The sequence below is a fragment of the Aquarana catesbeiana genome, linkage group LG10 (genome assembly GCF_042186555.1).
Source record: "Aquarana catesbeiana isolate 2022-GZ linkage group LG10, ASM4218655v1, whole genome shotgun sequence".
Taxonomy (NCBI): domain Eukaryota; kingdom Metazoa; phylum Chordata; class Amphibia; order Anura; family Ranidae; genus Aquarana; species Aquarana catesbeiana.
Genome location: NC_133333.1, coordinates 208,324,889 through 208,339,303, shown reverse-complemented (window position 1 = coordinate 208,339,303; position 14,415 = coordinate 208,324,889). Strand labels below are relative to the sequence as shown.

The following is a 14,415-nucleotide window of genomic DNA, read 5'->3' as shown; positions in this document are numbered from 1 at the left end:
CAAGTCGGATCTCCATTCATAGTGAGGCAACTTTACGGGAAGCTTTACAGGAACAAGAATGATGTCACGAGCTGATAAGCTCTGATTGGCCACTTGAAAGTTCCCTGTCCTGGTGACGACTTCAAGTCGCGCTGTGATTCATACTCAAGTCGTGTCCAAGCTGCCTCCCAAAGTCGCGCTGGAAGCCGTGTTGCCCCTGTGTGAATGGGCTCTTAACCATTTTATTTTTTGGGGGAATCTATAGACAACAATATTTTTCTATTTTACAACTGTTGGTTTTTTATTTATTTTTTTCAGGCAATTTTGCGATACAGCACTGCTTTACTTTAACTGACAATTGCGCAGTCATGTGGCACTGTACCCAAATAAAATGTATGTCCTCCTCCCCCCCACAAATTAGAGCTTTCTTTTGGTGGTATTTGGTCACCTCCTGGTTTTTGTTTTTTTGCACTATGAAAAAGAAAAACCCGACAATTTTGGGGGAAAAAAAAAACAATTTGTACTTTCTGCTATAAAACAAATGCAATAAAAAAATAAATAAAATTTCTTCATAAATTTAGGCAAATATGTATTCTGCTACAAATTTTTGGTAAATTTTTTTTTTTTTTTTTTTTTTTCCCCCAATAAGCGTATATTGATCGTAGACGCTATAACTTTTGCGCAAACCAAGCTGTGGGATATTTTTATTTTACTTTTTTTTTTTTTTTATTTTTTTTTTTCTACTAGTGATTACAGCAATCAGCGACTTTTAGCAGGACTGCGATATTGCGGCGGACAATCAGACACTATCTGACACTTTTTTTTTTTTTTTTTTTTTTTTTTTTTTAAGCAGTGACACTAGTACAGTTATCAGTGCTAAAAACATGCACGGTCACTGTACTAATGACACTGGCACATGAAGGGGTTAAACGTGTGCCAAACATGTATTGCTGTGCACTGTTTTTACTAAGCAATGTGCTGTTTTTTTAATTCCTGCTTTGCGGGGAGAAAGAACAGCACATTGCTGCTGTCAGAAGAGAGCCCTGTGTTTACAGCACTTGAACTTTACAACCTTCAGTGCTGTTGGTTCCAGCTCTCTGCTGCTTCTCTGAACTTCCAGTCTTCACAGGGAAGAGCAGTGCCCCCCCCCCCCCAATGCAATTTCGCTCTCCACCTGCTCTGAGACATACAATAAATATCAGCTAGACTTAAAATCAGTTTACTGTATCAGATCAGGCAGCGATTGTGATGGGTTGCCAGAGGTTACAGCATATCACCACTTACTAACTGGTTGCTAGAGGTTACAGCACACAGAGGTTACAGCACATGATTTCTGCTTGTTTGGTTGCTAGAGATTACTGTACAGTAATACTGCTTACTAATTGGTTGCTAGAGGTTACAGCACATCATCTCCTCACTGCAGAGGGGCATGATATACATATGAATGCCACCTTTATTTACATATCAATGCCGCCAGCCTCAGTTATTTCCATAAAAATGCTGCCGCTATTTACATATGAATGACGGTTATTTACATATAAACACAGGGTCTGCAGGTGAGTCACCTGTAAACAATAGGGCAGAGCTGGGCAGCATTAGTGGCAGCACTTCACACTGAGATATCGGGACACAGCAGAGGACTAAAACTTCAAGGGACAAGGGAATTTAAACTGGGGTAGTTGGCAAGTATGAGGCAGCTGCTTTGGGCCCCACAACAATGACAGGGCCCAGGGCAGCTGCCCCTTTTGCCCTGCCTTAAAGACGGCCCTGGACTTAGATCGATTTGTGGCCCGTGTTTACAAGGCTTTGTCCTCAGCTTAAACTGGAGGCAAGGAATAAAAGATGTCGTTTTATACCCAGTGATTAAATCAGCTGCTGAACGTTCTTAAACTGAGGGTAATATTACTTTAACTACCGCCCCCCCCATTGTATACACAACTGATGAGGGATGGGATTCTCCGTTCTGGAATGACGTCATAAGATGTCGCCCCGCCTCACCGTGCTTGCGTGCCCGCTGGGACATGGCACAGCCCTGATCGCGGTAAAGATCTGATGACGCGGCTCTTTACCCATGTGATCAGCTGTGTCCAATCACAGCCGATCACATGTAAACAAGGAAATGCCAGTTCACACTGAGGAGAGCCGATTAGCGGCATTTCCCCACAGGGTAGACCTGTACAGATAATCAGTGCAGCCCCATCAATGAGGCCAATTTGGGCCCATCAGTGCCGCCTATCTGTGCCCTTCAGTACGGACTCATCAGTGCAGCCTCATCAGCGCACAGCAGTGAAGGAGAAAATTTACTTATTTATAAAATTTTCTGACCGACACTAACCAACTTTTTTTTTTTTTTTTGCAAAAAAACCTACCTGATTAAACGCCACCAAAAGAAAACTCTATTTTGTGTGAAAAAAAAAAAGATAATTTCATACGGGTACAGTTTTGCATGATCGCGCAATTGTCATTCAAAGTGTAACAGCACTGAAAGCTGAAAAATTTGGTCTGGGCAGGAAGAAGGTGAAAGTGGCCTGTATTGTAGTGGTTAGAGTGGAGCTCCAGTCCCCGTCCCCCAAAGTCAGCAGCTGTCCAGGAATCCAGCGGTGCCCTTCGACTGAGCCGATTTTTAAATTGGCTATCGCGTGCGGGCGCTGCCATCTTGGCTGCGTATGCGCGAAGCACGCTGTGCTTTGTGAATGGGCCAGCTGTGGAGGAAGGAGGGGTGGGGTTGGGGGTGGGCAAACTCCCAGAAGTGGGAGGGGGGGGTACCTGTCAAAACAAGGTACGTGGGGGGGGGGGGGCCCCAAAGAGTGCCAAATGTGGCAGTGAAGGGGGGGGGGGGGGGAGTGGCAGACAAGTGGAGCTTCCCTTTTGGGTGGAGCTCCACTTTAACTTGTAAGCTTCTTCATATCATGCAGCTCAAAAGTCACTCCTTTAAAGGATAGTTCACCTTTACCACAAAACTGCCTGTGCAGATAAGGGGAATCTGTTTTTATCTACAAACTGTGCAGCTCTGACTAAATTTAATTAAAGCCCTTGCTATAGGTGTAGGCCATTTACATACCTTATGAAGCCTGACTGGATTACTCCCAGGACGTTGCTTAGTGAGGCCTAGTCATCACTGCTTACCTCCTCCATCACAGGAGTGAGCTCTTAAATGCTGAGCTCAGAGCTACTGCATCAGGGGAGAGCGAGTATGTGAGGGGGTTTAAATCTGAGAGAAAGCTCACTCCTGTGATGGAGGTGAGCAGTGATGACTAGGCCTCACTTAGCGATTGCCAAGTAGTACTCCCAGGGACATGTCCTGGGAGTATTCCAGTCAGGCTTCTTAACCCCTTCCCACCCGGCCTATAGCAGAATGACGGCAGGGTGGTGGCTCTATTATCCTGACTGGGTGTCATATGACGTCCAGCAGGATAACGTACCAGCACGCGCCCGCGGGACATGCAGTGCGGCAATCTCCGTTCGTGGTAAGGCTCTTCTGACGGGGAGAGGCGATCGGCGGCTCTGCCTGTCAGAGGGGGGTCTGCGGCTGCGCTGATAATCGGCACAGTCCCCATCAGCTGCCAGTCTGTGCCCCATCAGTAATGCCTGTCAGTACCCTTCAGATGCCAATCAGTAATGGCTGTCAGTAGCTCCTCATCAGTGCTGCATATCCTTGTAGCCTATTGATGATGCCCATCAGTGCTGCATATCAGTGCCCATCAATTCTACATATCAGTGTCTCCTCATTAGAGCCACCTTATCAGTAGTGCCCATTACTGCCGCCTCATCTGTGCCCATCAGTGAAGGAGGAAACAAAATTTTATAACCAATGATGTGTCCTGGGCAGGAAGGGGGGAAAGTACCTGGTATTGAAGTGATTAAGGTATGTTAGCATGGGCTTTATTCAACATTAGTCAGAGCTGCAGAGTTTCTTTTTATCTAGATTGCCCTTATCTGCATAGGCAGTTTTGTGGTAAAAGTGAACTATCCCTTTAAAAAAATATAGTCCTAGTTTTAAAATACTTTGTTACACTGTATTACTCAATGATAACAGACACTGCAAGTGTCATTTCACACAGGAGAAACTGCATTTTGACTGCTGTTCCCGCAGTGTGATACAAAGTAATTCCCACCTGTCATGTTGACAGCCGGTAATTGTGAGGGGAGTGACTGCACAAGGAGAGAAGGGGAGATTGAATGTAAGAGATGCATCCTAGTAACGCTGTTGGAAGTGTTTTAGGACATATCTATTACACTGAAAGCCCTTACATGGCTCAGGAGCAGTCATTTCTCAGCCAGTTGAAAGCATTTGAATATATTCTGTTATAGGGACATGCTCTGTTACTAATGTGAAGAATACCGTTGCACAATAACCCCATGCCTCTTCTCTTCTGTCCTCTTTCAGGTCAGCCTCAATGACTCTCACAATCAGATCGTCGTCCACTGGGCCGGTGAGCAGAGTAACGTTATTATGGGACTGACCAGAGACAGCCTGGGCTCAGGGGGCACTAAAAACAGCAATGTAAGTATTTGTATCAATTTTGATCTCACGATTTATTGGAGGATTTGGCAGTCCTCGGGGGGTTGTACACTGACTGTAACCGGTTGGATTTTCACTACATTGCTACTTTATTGCCTGCAGATATGGTTCTGTTGCAGTAAAAAGTGACCTTCAAGTTAGTCTGTTGCTGAACCCAATGCAGAATGTGCCCAGAAACCTGTAAGTGGAATTGAGCAAACGCCTAGGTGCCACAATGCTCCCTGATGGCAAGAGCTTTGATTTAAATGGGCCCATAACTCGTGGAGAGCAAAATACAATCTAACCACCACATAAAATGCATGGACAGTGGCAGTTGATGAAGGACCGAGAGCAAATTTCTACCCATGGACCGTAGAAGGCTGGGTTCACATATGCCAACTGGATGCAGGTTTTCCTGCATCTAATTTGCATGACAGGCGAGTGTGACCAGCTCTAAATGCAGCCGGTTCACACAGGTCCGGGGCGGCCGTGGTCCAGATTGCAGAAGGGTCCTGTGCGTCTTTGGGTCCGGTTCAAGTGCGAATTCCGGCAAAAATTTGGCCTGAATCGCACCTGAACTGTGATACAGAAACACATCAGACCCAATGCTGTCAACCACATATGAGAACCCAGCCTAAATGTATTAAACCACCACAACAATGCCATAAGTAGTACCTTTGGGTGCCCACACGTCTCTTCTGTTGTGTCCTGGCTCTTGTTGTGTCTTGGCTCCTGCTGTCATGGTCTCTGACCTGCCCACTCTCACCGCTTGACCCTCCTTTTTGATTAAATTTGAAGTAAACGCCTGTGGTTGATTTTTACCTATCGGTAAGCCCCTATAATAAGGCTTACCTATAGGTACAGTAAATATCTTCTAAACAAACGTGAATCGTTTAAAGATATTTACTTGTGAATGGGCTGGTGATGTCACTGGCGCATGCGCTCTGAAGAAATGACACGCCCGTGCCATTCTTTCAGAGTCCTCTGCCCTTAACAGCGGCTCCCACGCGCATGCATGGGAGTGACGTCATTATGGCTGGTCCAGTCAAAGGACCGGAGCCCACCAACCCAGAAGGAAGACTGGGTGCAGATGGAAGCCCTCTCAGTGGTGACAGTGTGCGGCTGAAGGGCTTAGTTTTAAGGCAAGTTTCACATAATGTGCTAGTAAGCAACGCCTACTAGCACATTATAATCTATTGGAAGACGGTTGGGGTGGGATTATAATGGTGCCAACAGATAATAGAAACAAGGCGTAATTAAAACATCACATTTATTATAGACATGATTAAAATACAATCAAGTAAAATCAATCATTGTACATCTTGCAGGGGTCGAACAAGTGAAACTCCGGTTATATGGGGGCTAAGGGTTCATGTGTTATCGTAACACATGAACGATTTGCCACCATATAACCATAATGTCACTTGTTCAACCCCTGCAAGATGTATTTTAATCATGTCTATAATAAATATGATGTTTTAATTACGCCTTGTTTCTATTCTCTGTTGGCACCGTTATAATCCCACCCCAACCTTCTTCCACTATATTTGACTCTTTGGGATGAGGTGCCGGATGCTATGTGGTTACACAGGTCGGAACAAATTCATAAATGGCACATTCTAACTTTTAGCTTGTAGGTTAAAAAAAAAAAAAAAAAAAGCATGGCGGCTTTACTCCTGCTTTAGTAAAGCCACCCAATACAATATAGAGACAATAGATTTCCTTTAACCCGTTCCCTGACGGAGCTGTTTTTGCATTTTTTTTTTATCTTTTTATTTATTTGTTTTTTTGCACCCATGTTTAAAAAATTATTTTAGGTTTGAAGATTCCTTAAACCGTCCAAAACAGTATTTATATTTTCTTAAAACAGAGACCGTGAAAAATGGTAGTTCCACATTTTTTATTTTTTTTTTTTTTCACAGGATACTGGCACAAGGGTTTATAATTTTGCAAAATTTCAGTACAAAATGCACAACCGCACAATTTAAGGGCACAGACGTGCGATACATTACGGCTTTTTTTTTTTTTTTTTTTTTTTTTTTTTTTTTTTTTTTTTTTGAGAAGATTAGGTCACGGCGAGTAGATAGATACCCAACACATCAAGTCTTAAAATTGCATGTGCCTGTGAAGAGGTGCCAAATATTGTTCCTCTAGATTTTCTATAGTTGATGCTGTAAAATCCCCTAGGTAGGCCAACTTGGAGAGGTGGAGCTCTACCTGAACAATACGGGAGAAGTCAAAGATCACCGGTCAGTGTCGCCACTTGATTTAAACCTCTAATTGCAGGACTACTGTGTCGCAAATGAGTGCATTGCACGGCAATCATGGATTTAAATCAGGTGGTGAGAAGGCAACAGATCGCCCCCTGAGCGCCTGAGGAGCAGCACTTGTGCTCGTTAACACATGAAGTTAGGGGTGGTAAAACGGCAGGATATAATAGAAGTCTATTGCTAAGTGCAGCTAACCCGCAGGAAAGCTGCATGTACACTGCACCCACAATATGTATAAACTGCAGCACATCGCTGTGAAAGCAGCCCTATACTATTATTCTCAGTGTATTGCTTTACACTGACCTGAAGATCTCTTCTTTCTGCTGGCACCACTCTAGATACCACTAGCCAGGATAAGAAGTGGAGTGCAGTTGGTATCACTCCGCATGGGACAGGAGCTGGCACTACAGAGGAGGCATCGGCTTATGTGGCTCTAGCTCCCTACTACAGGTCCGACTTGACAAGTAGTCCCTCTGCATTGCACTCTGATGCTCTGGAATGGCGTGTCAGCAAACCCAGACCGTGATCTACCAGTCATCTGTCCACTATCTACAGGTTGCTGACCCCCGCCATAGAGGTCATCAGTTGAGAGTTGAAGGAGAAAGCTTGTTTAGCTGTGCTTCTCCTGTGTATCACATGAGTGCAGTTCGTTCTGCGCTCCTGTGACCTGTTTTCAGCAGACAGCCGGCTGAATCCCACTATCGGATAAGGTCACAGAGCCGATTCAGGCTCGGGAAAGTTCGTGACCATATGGCTGGGATCTTCCTACATGTCTTGACCGGCACCCGGTTCAGCCTCTCGGCACCAGTGAGGGTTGGGAGTTGAGCAGTTGACAGTCACCAGCTCTCTGCTCCTGGAGCAGAGAACCGAGTGATCGGCGGTGTTTGATCGCTCAGTTCACAGCATTAGAGCCAACAGGGCATCCAGCTAGGTAACTATGATTCTAAATCAAAAATTAATTCCATACTTTTTTTTTTTTTTTTTTTTTGGTTGACCGTGAAAAATGGCCCTGGAATTATTGCTCTCACTCTGGCATAGATTGCATTCCATTAACCCCTTTTGAGCCTTCCACCTTCTGGCCCTTTAAGTGCCGGTTCACACAGGGGCGACTTGTCAGGCGACCTAGCCGCCTGACAAGTCGCTTCCTGTTCTGTGCAATGGAACCGTTCTAATAGGAGCGACGCAAGTCGTTCCGACTTAGAAAAAGGTTCCTGTACTACTTTGGGGGCGACTTGCATAGACTTCTATACAGAAGTCGTTTTGCAAGTCACCGTGGCAGTCATGTGCAGGTCGCCTCGGTGAGACGACCTGCAAGTCGTGCCGCCCCTGTGTGAACCGGGGCTAAGAGTTCTAAAAGCCAGAAGGCAGCCATTTTGGTCATGTGACAGCTGTGATTGGCTGTCACAGCCGTGTCACATGATCAGAAAGCGCCTGATCACAAGTATACATTGGGAGCTTACCGCTTCCCGCCGGCTACCATAGTGGGAGCATGCAGGAAGCGCACAGTCAGAATGATAAGCTGTATTAACAGGGTTGCATTTATGCGGCCGCTCTGCATTAAGGCCCACCCTCCGAGCGGCCGCATGTGTACGGCCGGCATCAAGAGGTTAACTTCTTCCCCAGCCACAGCAGAAACTGGAAGTGACCTTTTACACTTTGCTTCCTGGTTCTAGGTGGGGGGAGTACAGTGAATGGAAAAATCTCTGGTCTCCCTTTTCTCTATATAGTCACACCCGCCATGCCTCTGATGGGAGCATGGAGCCCTGGAAACATAGTGGGGTGCATGCGCAGCCTCAAATGTTCTCATGTTGTCAGGGGTCTGGAAATGATCCGGTGGCTGTACACCTCCCTACCTGATCACTTTCATCTGAGCTAACAGTCGGCTTGGCATATTTACACATTGTGTGTAAATTCCCCACCCCCCGCTGCCACTGTCTTGTGCCATACTTTGATGGCGGCGAAAGGGTTAAGGCACCCGAGAAGTCAGGGGCTGAAACCGCAGTGTCAGCGGTAACCGACATACAAAACTTTTATGGTGTGTTAGCTGTTGGATAGGTTTAGTTTGTTTTCAGAGTGGTTGTCATATCCATTGTATGTTTGCATATGTTACTTCAACAAACAGAAGGCATTGCTGCTTCCAGCCCCCACCATTGTTTTCCAGCCAGCATTTTTGTAATGTCTTCCTTGCTGGCTATGTAGATGGGCACGCTGTGTCTGTTCTGTATGGCAGATGGCACTGCCCAGTGCTAATGCTTATGAAGCTATCACTCGTCTAGTCTGGAGACTGTCGGCACACATGGAGACTTCCCAGCAAGTGCTGCTCTGCGGCTTGGTGGCACTTGCTTAAAGTAGAAGTAAACCCATTTACTAAAATCTTATAGAAGCTCTAGCATATGCATGTAATATCAATAATTGTTTTCAGTCTTTTAATGTCTGTAGCTTTTCATCTAAATAATTGCTGGTGACTTTAACCTTTTCCCCACCAGGGCCTTTTTTTTTTTTTTTTTTTTTTTTGGCACGCGTTTAAATCTCATAGACCTCATCGGTGCAGTAAATATCTCCTGGTGGGCGCACTTTTAGAAGATATTTACAGTACCTATAGGTAAGCCTTATTCTAGGCTTACCTATAGGCAGGGCTTTTTTTTTTTTTTTTTTTCCTCAGAGAATAGGTGCAGGAACTCCCCCCCGTCTGAGTCACCCCTTGTCTCAGCCCCCTACCCACGTCTGACCACCGTCCCTTGATTCCACCCCCTACCAGTACTGCCGCTTTTGGAGAATACAGAACCCAAGTATCATTTTGTGGTGCCAAATCATTTATATGGAACATGGTAATGATAAAAACAAAAGCAGTAAAATGGATCCCCTGCAGCCAGCAACAATAGAATCCTAGCAATAGATCCCCACACAATAGACCCCCCCAGCAACAATGGACTCCACCCCAACAACAATAGATTCCCTGCAGCAACAGTGAGCTACCCACAACAAAATATCACACTCAGTAACAAAATATCCAACAACAGATCTCCCAGCAGCCAGCTTCAATAGATCCTCCAGCAGCCAGTAAACATAGACCTCTCCCTCAACAGTAGATCCCTTCCAGTAACATAAGACCCCCCCCCGGCAACAATAGACCCTCACACAAATTCAGATCCCTACCAGTGACAATAGATCCCCCAGCAGCCAACATCAATAGAACCTCCAGCACACCCCACACCCCATGCTATTACATATATTCAGTGCCGCAACTGCGTCCCCCCGCGTTCCCGCTGGAAAAAAAGCCCTGCCTATAGGTACAACTTCCCCATGGTGGTTTACTAACTCTTTAAAACCCCCAAATGTAATATGTTTCTGAAAGCAGAGACCCTGGAGAATAAGATGGTGCAGTTTAAGTGGCACGGTATTGTGACGGACCCGTACTCTAGTATTATGTCCACCGTATAAGCTTCCTTTGCCCGTTACCAGCGCGGTCCCTTAGCCCACCCAGTCACTTGTCAAGACATAAGTGTAGGGTGGTAAAAACCATAAGACTGTTTATTGAAACACAGGTAAAAAGATATACACTCAGGGGACAATCCCTCCACTTTGCATAATGACACAGGGTGGGGTAAACTACATTCAGTAACAAGAGACACACAATCAGCCTTTAGGAAGGGCTGCAGGAGAAATCCCCCCTGCCCTCTAGCAGCTAATCCACATATACATCCCATAATAGTTTGCCCCAAGGCAGACAGAAGCAATAGAACAATGGGATACGGCCACTTAACAATAAACACTTAACAAACCCCACCCCCGCCTCAAACGATTTTATAAAAAATCTACAACAGTCTAAGACACTCCTACGATATTCCAGTAGTCTGAAAGGTGACATTATTTATCTTCATATGTTTCTTGAGGGAGATTGTTCATAAATATTAATGTCCCAAGTCAAAGAGCACCTTCATTCTTTCAGCACAACCCACACATATAGAACCCAGGATAACAGGAGTAACACGAAATGCTGAGTCCGGGGCGGTTGTGCTGGGAGTCTGGTTAGGGCATAAAGGGGCCTAAAAGACTAAGGCTTTTTCTGACACTTGTTGCTTACAAGTTAAAATCAGTATTTTCTGCTAGAAAATTACTTGGGACCCACAAACATTTAACACACTTCAATGAATGGAAAAAAAAAAAGGGTAAAGTTAGCCCAAATTTTTTTATATAATGTGAAAGATGTTATGCTGTGGATTCTTTTTTTTTTTTTTTTTTTTTTTTTCCAGAATCATGCAGCTCTAATATAGAACGTGTCGTGCAATCAACGGTTTCATACACAGGCGCCTCCAACATGAGCATTTACATTTGTATGTGGGGGGGGGGGGGTGTATAAGTGCTTGTGGAAGTTACAGTTGAATCCGTAAGTGATGTAATGCATGTTGCTTACAAGTTCTTTTTACTGGTGTGGGTGGTAGTGATTGGGCATCTGCACAGCCGCCTGATCGTTTCTACTGTCGGCCGACTTATCAGGCAAGCAAAGCACAAATCGGCGCTCACAACAGGGAACACTGAGTCTGTGTCGATGGACGCAGCAGCAGGACTCGGAAGTGCGCCTGCACAAGTGCCCCCTTGGCAAGCGGTTGTCCGAGGGGGCACTTGTTGCAGGGAGGAGCCAGGAGGATTGGGCCGCTTTGTGCAAAACCCTTGCACAGAGGAGGTAAATATAACATGTTTTAACAAAAAAAAGCTTTACAACCCCTTTAAAGGAATATTAAAGGCTTACGTGTTTTTTTTATTTTTTTTTTTAATCAGACATATTATACTTACCTGCTCTGTGCAATGATTTTGCACAGACCAGCCCCAATCCTCCTCCTCTTAAGTCCTCTGCCGGCGCTCCCTTTCTGAGTGTCCCCATAGCAAGTCGCTTGCTATGGGAACACTTGTGCGTGCTCGCTCCCGAGGCGCCCTCTGTGTGTCCATAAGACAGAGTGTGGCTTGACCTCGCCCCCCACTACCTCCTCACTTCCTGTGATCGACAGCAACATTAGCCAAAGGCTCTCGTTGCTGTGTCTAAGCCAATGAGGATGCAGAGACCTAGGAGAGCTGCTGCTCTTGTACACCTTGCTGGATCGAAATGGGGCTCTGCTAAGTATTGGGAGGGGAGCGCTGGGTGGATGATGCACACAGGTTTTCTTTTAGCTTCATGCATAGCATTAAGGTAAAAAAAACCTTTAGCCTTTACAACTCCTTTTTAAGGGTGGATATGCTTGGAGGTGGCACGTTCCTCAATAACCCTCCACTGTAAGACCCCATACATACTATTAGATTTTCTGCAGATTTTTGTCTTCAGATTTACCAAAACCATGTAATGCAAGGTCCTGCCTAATTGCATACAAATTGAAACTCTTAAGGTTTGACCTCCATATTATATGGTTTTGGTAAATCTGAAGATAAAAATCTGCAGAAAATCTAATAGTGATTATGGGGTCTTAGTGTTATCTAACATTTGTCTGCATAAAGCAGCAGGAAATATGAATTATAGGGTTAATCTTCGTATTGCCTTCTCTTTTAGGTGTATGTCTCCTACGACTATGGGAAAAGCTTCAAGAGAATATCAGAGAAGTTCCGCTACGCAAATGGAAATGGCGACGTCGCCACCATGGAGCAGTTCTTCCACAGCCCGGCAGACAACAAGAGGGTGAGCAATGCCGCCTATGTGGTTCACGCCGTCTATTTTTATAGCCTCAGCTAACAGTTCTGTAATCGCTGCAAGCAGAGGTGACAGGCATTTTCTGGGAACAGAGAAATGTGATAATTAGATGTGTTAAAGTGAACCGGTCACCTTGAAAGAGTTCTCTAAGTAGTGTAGGTCACTGATTTTTTTTTTTTTGACTCCTGCATGGAGTTCTGGATCTCAAACCATCTCTAAAATAATGTATGTTGGGCCTTTGTAGGTTCCAGATGAGCAATAGAGGCCTTGGCCGTTTTTTTTTTTTTTTTTTTGCTTTCCTCCCTCGGGCCCTTGCTCAAATATATTTTATTTGTTTACAGAATCGCTAGGATGCTAGCAAATTGGTAAGCATGACCTGATTGCCCTGAAGTAGTCTCCTTGGCATCTTCTGCAATTGTTCCCCTTTAACATTTCAAATTGTTGCTTACCTCTCTTTAATGGACTCCTCATAAGCTTTGCTGTAATCCAGTTTTACTGTGTTACATGTTTGTTTCTATCGTAGCCTTAAATCGGGAAAGCTGTGAAGCTGTAAGGCTTCACTTGCGGTTTCCCTTGGTAAGGATGCCAGCGTCTGGAGCCAAGGGACGGGTCGGCTTTGGGTGCTGGCATCGTGGGCTCCTTGGACAGGTAAGTGTCCCTATATTAGAAGTCAGCAGTTGCAGTATTTGTAGCTGCTTATTTTAATTTTTTTTTTTTTTTTTTTTTTTTTTTTTTTTTTTTTACCGAGGTGGAACTCTGCTTTAAATTTAGGGAAGATTATCTGTTCAGTGTGTGTGTGTGTTAATACCTCTTATCACCATTTAGACAATGTAATGTTTCTACCTTTTTCTACTATTGAAAATTCAATAAACTTTAGTAAAAAAAAAATTGTCTCCAAAAGCTGCATTGTAGAATAGGACAGGGGTGTCGGCTCTGAATTGTAACCCCATCAACCTTGTCTACTGTAAATGCTGATCATTCTTAGAGTTGTGGCCAAACTTTATTTCACTGCAAAATTTTGGGAAAGATAAAATGTTTACCTTTTTTTTTTTTTAAAGCTAAAATCTTCTTTCTAGCTGTGCCATGGCTTTCTTTAAAAAAAAAAAAAAAAAAAAATGCGATCACCATATAATGGCTAAGATTTGCATTTTTTTTGGTATAGGAACAGGTCAGAATTTTTTTGTTACAGGATTTATATAGCGCCACCAGTTTGCTCACCTCTTTAGAAAATAAAGGGAGATAGTAAAGTTATAAAATTTAAGGCAAGAGCTCATGAGAGCTTACAATTTCTAAAGGGAAGAACAAGTGATACAAAAGGTAGTAACTTTGTGAGGATAAGTTGTTAGAGAAAGTAAAATTTGCTTGTTAGCTTGAGGTGGGCTAGGCATGCCTGAAGATACAAGTAATCAAGAAGACAAGCTCCCCTAACCCTCAGGAGCCATTTAAAGGATATCTAAAGGTTCGTATTTAAAAAACAAAACAAAAAACCAAACATGTCATACCTCCTCTGTGCAGTTGGTTTTGCACAGAGTGGCCCCGATCCTCCTCTTCTGGGGTCCCTCAGCGGCGCTCCTGGCTCCTCCTCTTCTTGAGTGCCCTGTCGGAGAGCCTCCTTCCATGGAGGGCACTCATGTTGGCACGCTTCCGTGTCCTGCTGCTGCGTCCATTGACAGACAGCAGCACTCTGCCTTGCTCCACCGGGAGCCAATGGCTACCCTGCTATCAATCCAATCAGGACCCGAGACATCGGATGGTGTGGGGTGTGCTCGTCCCCGTCGCTGCAAAGACCGGTTTCAGGTAAGTAAAAGGGGAGGCTCTGGGGGACTGCTGCATCACAGGAGGTTTTTTTACTCTAATGCATAGAATGCATTAAGCTGAAATATCTCGAGGTTTTACAACCCCTTTAAATCTGTCTACCACTAAACCAACTTCCTGATGAGATAAAAAAAAAAAACAATGAACTTTTGCAACTGTACATGTCATTGCAA

General features: G+C 44.6%; 1 protein-coding gene across 1 annotated transcript in view; it reads left to right on the top strand.

Moving 5' to 3' along the window:
• Nucleotides 1-14,415, top strand: part of LOC141111162 (sortilin-related receptor-like) — a 155,155-nt gene that overhangs the window by 5,784 nt on the left and 134,956 nt on the right. Inside the window, exons 2-3 of the mRNA XM_073603205.1 lie at nt 4,367-4,483; nt 12,290-12,415. Of these exons, the coding sequence (XP_073459306.1) occupies nt 4,367-4,483; nt 12,290-12,415 (243 nt within the window). The remainder of the gene's footprint in view (nt 1-4,366; nt 4,484-12,289; nt 12,416-14,415) is intronic.